We start from the raw sequence: 7,155 nt of genomic DNA, 5'->3' as shown, positions 1-7,155 counted from the left end.
TTGGCTTTGTGTATGCTTAGATTGTCCTCGAATGGGTCTGTTTCTGGATTATCAGGGTCGTACTGTAAACTAAGGAGTTGTGTACTTCCTGCAGCTGACTGCTCCATTTTTGCATTTTGCATTTTTGTTAGAACAGTGGTAGGGTTTCTAAGGAAATTTGATGATGAAGTCCTCCACAGAGGGCATGCAGACCTGGCAGCAACCATTGGGGTCGACGCTGGTGGCAAGGTGGCGTAGCAGTAGAGTTGCTGCGTCACAGCGCCAGAGACCCGGGTTTAATTCTGGTTATGGGTGCTGTGTGTATGGAGTTTATACACTCTCCCCTTGACATGTAGGTTTTCTCTGGTTTCTCCGCTCACTCCAAAGATGTACAGGTTTGTTGGCTAATTGGCTTGGTTACAATTTCCTTAATGGGATAATGTTGATCAGTGTGGATTGCTGGTCAGGGCAGACTAGGTGGACTGAAGGGCCTGTTTCCACGCTGTATCTCCAAATTAAGACACTGGAGTGGGAAAATATACCAATTGTTAATAAGAAAATCTAATTATTAGATGCAGGTTTATGTGGCACCCTGTTGAGTTGGTCTGCCATGTCACTCTGCTGTGAAAATAAAACCCATCACATTGAGAGAAGAGAATGGCTACACTTCCCAATATTTATCCCATAATCATGTGACATGTCAGAATGTTTTTCTATGTTCCATTTTGCAATGAATTACTTTCAGTGCTTGCATCAGAAAGTTTCTTCCTTGGCTTTGTGATGGTTTATTTCCTGCTAATTACTATAAGCTAACCAATCCCTGGACGTGCTATAGCTAGCTGGTTGGGTGTGTGCTCGCAAGTGAACCATAAGACTACTTGATTGTATTGTGACCTATCTATCTGTTCCAGGTACATCTATCCTTGACAATATGGATAGAAGTGACCAGTGCTCAGTCCTTGTGGAAACAAAATCCCATTTTTACATGCGGCGCTACATTATCCCAAATGGAAAATTATTCAGAACAGATCTGGCAGCTGAAGAGCGGGTATCAGTGATTGTAGTAAATCAGCAGCAGCAGTAGGAATGTATACCCCTGCGATCAAACAACATGGTGTGGCATTACAATCAACCCACAGATCATGTCTGGTTCAATGAGGACTGCAAAAGGTTATGCAAGGGACAGCACTTTCACATTGTGTGGGCTATAGATGAGGTGGGATGCTTAAAGTGGACATGAGAGGCAACTGTTTCCACAGTAGGTGGTGGGTATATGGAAGGAGCTAGCAGTGGAAGGAGAGCCAGGCTCAATTACAACGGCCATGCCCCAAAGTGTGTAATGGAGTTGGGATGCCTGCAGTCCAGTAGACCATGAGCTTTGTACCGGGTTTGAGATCTTGATCACACATACTAGCTGACCTTATAAAATTATTTTCTGGGGGTTGTTTCAGAATTTCAGTATGTGCAGTATTTTGCTTACAATACTTCAGATCATCACAGAAGTGCTGTTTGCATGAACAACATTGTTCTCAAGAGGGCACTGAAGAAAATTGAAAGGATGTTGCCGGATTGTCAAATGAGAAAAGATTAAATAATCTGTGATTTTCTCTGGAGCAAGGCCTAAATAGAATATATAAACAGGGTATGTTTCCCCTTACAGAAGGGTCAAAGTTCAGGCAATATAATTTAAAACAACTCGTCAAAGGGTTAAAGAGATGCTGAGGAAAGTGGAACTCAATGCTGAATAGATGGAGAAATAAAAGCATTATCACGTTTAGAAAGAAATGCTGTTGTGTACTTCAGAATGATGAACCTTGGCCAAGTGATTCGTTTGGGTGCCTCTTTCCTGAGGCCATGAGCTGGATTAATTTGTGTCTTCAATTTTCTTTGATGTCTGACAGGACCTTGGTTTAAAAGGTACCTTTGGAATAACTCTGTGAGTCAGGCAGCTACTTTGGAGAACATGAATTGGCAATGTTACGGGTTTGCCTTTCGTGTTCTCCAGAGAAGTTGCCTGACCCACTGAGTTACTGCAGGACATTGGGTTTTTATGGGGAACCATCTAAAGTTCCTTGTATCTGCAGGACCTTTATTTAACATTAATTCTGAAAGACCATGCAACACTTTGTATGTTAAAAAAGATAGCCATTCTTCAGAACCTTGGTGATAAAGTACAAGATGTTGATTGTTCAGAACATTCCAGAAGAGTTGTTTGCAACTGTTGAGTTGGAAAGTGCTCTAATCTGGTGGAGAGGAGAGCAAAAAGGTGAGAATTTTCGGATGTCTTGTGCGGTCTTTAACCTTTCTTATTACAGCTGTCTCCTGTTTAATGTGCGGCCTTTCATTGGGTCTTTCTTTTCTGGCGTAGAGCTGCGCCTTTGGTATTGGCAGCTTCTGGAACGAGTACGAGGTAATGTTTGAGATGCTACTGCTGTGGTGTGGTAGTGCATAGAGCATGTTGCAGCCAGTATGTGATGCAGAACCCATTGCTTTCCGAGACTGCTTTGTTCATGACTGTGGTGTGGGTTAGTGGCTCTGAGTGCTTTTGATCTGTAGAGTAGTTGCTTGCCAAATAGACCAGTATTTGTGAAATGTGACATAGTGGATGTATATTATTATTTAGTGACATTGCAGTAACTCGTATAAGATTTCTGTTACTGAAACACCTCGATCATCCCAAGTAATCTGTTTCTTCTGCAAAAAAAGTGCCCTATTTTGTCATCTCACCTTGCCATTGGTGTTCTTCCTTTCACCTCCGTGCAGTTGCCCATCTCATCCAAGTTGTATCTGTTCCTCCACTCCAAATCTTTCCCAATGGGAGCAAGCTTGAAATCGACAACACCCATATTCATGCCATAGCAACGACAACAACTTTTTTCAGCGTATTCCACCTTTCTGGCCATTCCCTCTTCTATCTTCTTGATAATTAAAAGAATATAAAAGATAACAATAAAAATCCATTGAAGAAAGACTTTCAGGCATGTCCAACCAGTGTATAAGATCATGGGGGTCGTATCCTTAAATTCCACTTTGTTTACTGTTTCTCATAAGTGATAGGAGTAGAATTAGGCCATTCGGCCCATTGAGTCCACTGCCATTCAATCAGGGCTGATTTATCTCTCCTTCCTAACCCCATAAGGAGCGATATCCATCAGTATCCAGATATTGATCTTGGTTTTCTATATGTTTAGCAGTTGCCCATTTGTTGCTCTCTGATGTAGACAAATCGAAAGATTTACAACCATCGGCGTGGAGATGTTTTCTTCATCTTGGACAAATCCCCCATCCTACTTTATGATGCATGGTATAGGCTTCTCCATTTGGGGGGATCTTAATCTCAATTCTGGTGTTTATGTGGTAACTATTATGCAAACTGGAACTGCATAACGGGCACTTGATACTTAAAACATAACTTTTTCAGGCCAGATTCAGAAGAAAATATTATTTTGCAGAAAATAAATGCGATTGCAATCTGATGCTTCCTGCATCATCCTCTCTTGTTGCTCTGGATATTTGTGTCGGAGCCCGTTGTGACACCGAGTGTTTTTTCAACTATTAAAGTTTGTATCTATAGGGAAAAATGTCAATCCCACAAGAATGTTTGTCCCTTGAAACTGTTTTTCAGTGTTTAGTTTGAACTGAGTTGTTAACATAACAGACCTGGATTGAAGATGTAAAATTTTATATGGTTTTGCACTGGCTGCTGGCCTTGTTTGTGACAAGCAATCAAACTGCAAACTAAGCCTGTTCTATCATTGGATGGATGTTTAAAAAAAATCCCCAGGCTGTTATTTGGCTGTAATTGTGTTGACCTTTGTGGGAATTGTGTGCACCACAACAACATCGACTACTCTAATGGTGGCTATAAAGTAAATGTTTCATTTCTGAATTCTGATTCTGATGGGCTAAATCTTCCCCCTAGAAGTTATGAATCGCCCGTTACCAAATTGCATGGTGTCACATGCTGTGGCAGATGGAGGATGGTGTTGGTTGGTGAGATTGGGCTGAAAAGCTATTGTTTCTCTACTATGCCTACCAACACCTGCAGCAAAATAATCCCACCATTCCCATCAATGTTCTCAACATCCTGTGGGTTACCCTATTCCTGAAAATAACACATGAAATGGAAGCCCCTTGGTCCTGGAACCTTCAACCAGAGGCTTTTTTGGTTCAGCACTATCCTGCCAAAGGAAACAATCTCCCAGCATCACCGTCTTGATCATTTTGGGAATTTCAGATATCTCATGTGTTCACCCCTTAATCTTCTAATCTCCAATGAGTAAAGGCAAATTTTAAATTTATCCAGGCCCTCGTATAAACATTGAACACTCGGAAAGGCATCCAATCCAACTCCAATCCAACTTTATTTGTTAAGCACTTTAAGACAACCAATGTTGACCAAAGTGCTGTACAGAAGAATAAACAAGACAACATAACAGAACATAACATAACAGCTCACATAAAGCGCAAAAATTATATATGAAATACAACAATAAATTAAAAGACATAAAACATGAGTAAAAATAATAACCACGCAATAAAGCAATCAAAATAAGAAATTAAATCAAGTCAATAAAGTCGACATCTTACTGGGTATCAAAGGCCACGGAGAAGAGATGGGTTTTAAGAAGTGATTTAAAAACAGACAGAGAAGAGGCCTGTTTAATGTGGAGAGGCAGATCGTTCCATAATTTGGGTGCCGACACAGCAAAGGCACGGTCCCCTCTGAGCACGGTGCTCGCTTCCCAGTTACAAAAAAAACCTTTGCGTCATTTACAATGAAGCCTCAAGTCCAATGAAATCTTTCCACTTGCCTGAGGAATGTGCAACACTTCAAGCTTGGCCAACAACAGCCCACTTGATTGGCAACCCATCTAAAAATATGAGGCATGAAAAGTCATTGGCAGGTCAAATTAAAGAAAATCTCAAGGCTTTTTATAGAAAATGTTAAAACAAAAGACTAACCAAGAAGGTGGTAGGACTGCTCAAGGAAAAAGAAGGGGATTTATGCTTGGAATGAGATGACGTAGGGAAGTATTAAATTAGTACATTGCATCTGTATTCACCAGGAGAAGGATGGAGCACAGTGAGATCTCTGGGGAATGCTAATATGCTCGGGCAATTTAAGACCTGGACGGTGATGGTGGGGTCTTAAAGAACATTAAGGTTACTAAGAGAGGAGATTGCCAATGTTGTTCCATTTTTTTAAGAAGGGAAGTAAAGACAATCTAGAAAGGTATAGGTCAGTGATCCTCCCGCCATTGGTAGTTATTGCAGAGGATTCTTCGGGATGGGATCAATTCCCATTTGGAAGAAAATAGGCTAATTACAGATAGACAGATTGTAACAGGCCATGTCATACTAACTTGATTGAGCTTTTTGGGGAGGTGATGAAAGTGATCGATGTGGGTAGAAACAGTGGATGTTGCTTACGTGGATTTGAGTAATGCATTTGATAAAATCACTCACGGTGGGCTAATCCAGAAGATTAAGATGCATGGGGAATCATGGTGATTTGGTTGTTTGGATTCATAACCGGCATACTCATAGGGGACAAAGGATTGTGGTGGAAGGGTTGATTCTGGCTGGAGGTCTGTGATCAATGGAGTTCCTTTGGGATCTGTACTGGGACCTCTGTTGTTTGTGATGCATATAAACGCTTTGGATGGGTTGGTTAGTAAGTTTGCAGATAATGAGGAAGACTATCAAGGTTTACCACAGGATATTAAAAATACAGTGTTGGAGTAACTCAGAGGGCCAGGCAGCATCTCTGCAGAACATTGTTTAGCAATGTTTTGGAATCGGACACTTCTTCAGACTGATTGTAGTAGGGTGAAGAAAGCTGGAAGAGAGGTGGGGCAGGACAAAAGCTGGCAAATGATAGGTGAATACAGATATCACCGAGATATCTAGAAGTTTATACTTGAAACTTTTGTGATTTTAATGAACTCCTGTTTGTAGTTATGTGGTGCTGGCAACCAATGTGTCTCTCCCACTATGGAATAGTTGGTTTCCTTGCGCATGCCAAAACAATGAGCAGTCAATCGAATCTTTGTGCTACCATCTTAGTTTTAACACTGAATTGTGGGTTGGGATGTACAAGGATGTTAAATGAGATTGCAGTGATCTATAAATTATTCCTTTAGGTCATGTGTGTGCTGACTTGTTTTCTCCTCTGTAGGATTGTCTTCCAGAAGGGCACCATCCAATGAGGTACGTGAAATCTGATAGTAGTGGAATGATGTGAGCATTTGTGATTTAATATAATCTACTGTTTAATTACTGTTATGTTGATAAGCCAAGTCATAGCTCTGTCTTAGAGCCATAGTGACACAGGGTGGAAACAGGCCCTTCGGCCCAACTCGCCCATACCGGCCAACAATGTCCCAGTTATTCTAATCTCACTTGTCCATGCCCCTCCAAACCTGTCCTATCCATGTACCTGTCTAACTGTTGCTTAAACGATGGGATAGTCCCAGCCTCAACTACCTCCTCTGGAAGCTTGTTCCATACACCCACCACCCTTTGTGTGAAAAGGTTACCCCTTGGATTCCTATTAAATCTTTTCCCCTTCACCTTGAACCTATGTCCTCTGGCCCTCGATTCTCCTACGCTGGCAAACAACTGCATCTACCCGATCTATTCCTCTCATGATTTTGTACACCTCTATAAAATCTCCCCTCATCCTCCTGCGCTCCATGGAATAGAGACCCAGCCTACTCAACCTTACCCTATAGCTTATACCCTCTAGTCCTGGCAACATCCTCGTAAATCTTTTCTGAACCCTTTCAAGCTTGGCAATATATTTCCTATAACATTGCCAAGAACTGAACACAATATTTTAAATGCGGTCTCACCAACGTCTTATACAACTGCAGCATGACCTCCCAACTTCTATACTCAATGCTCTGACTGATGAAGGCCAAAGCGGCAAAAGCCTTTTTGACCACCTTATCGACCTGCGACTCCAACTTCATGAAACCATGCGCCTGTACTCCTAGATCCCTCTGCTCTACAACACTACCCAGAGGTCTACCATTCACAGTGTAATTCCTGCCCTTGTTCGATGTCCCAAAATGCAACACCTCACACTTCTATGTATTAAATTCCACCAACCATTCCTCCGCCCACCTGGTCAATCGATCCAGATCCTGCTGCAATCGTTCACAACCATCT

At 41.7% G+C, this 7,155-nt stretch overlaps 1 protein-coding gene across 1 annotated transcript in view; it reads left to right on the top strand.

Moving 5' to 3' along the window:
• Positions 1-2,142: 2,142 nt before the first annotated feature.
• The window catches only part of LOC129694519 (putative PIP5K1A and PSMD4-like protein), a 51,526-nt gene continuing 46,513 nt past the window's right edge, over positions 2,143-7,155 (top strand). The window contains exons 1-2 of the mRNA XM_055631236.1: positions 2,143-2,389; positions 6,161-6,192. Of these exons, the coding sequence (XP_055487211.1) occupies positions 2,158-2,389; positions 6,161-6,192 (264 nt within the window). The 5' untranslated portion in view covers positions 2,143-2,157. The remainder of the gene's footprint in view (positions 2,390-6,160; positions 6,193-7,155) is intronic.

This window comes from Leucoraja erinacea, unplaced genomic scaffold (genome assembly GCF_028641065.1).
Source record: "Leucoraja erinacea ecotype New England unplaced genomic scaffold, Leri_hhj_1 Leri_69S, whole genome shotgun sequence".
NCBI classification, from domain to species: Eukaryota; Metazoa; Chordata; class Chondrichthyes; order Rajiformes; family Rajidae; genus Leucoraja; species Leucoraja erinaceus.
This window is presented reverse-complemented; position numbering and strand designations above follow the sequence as displayed.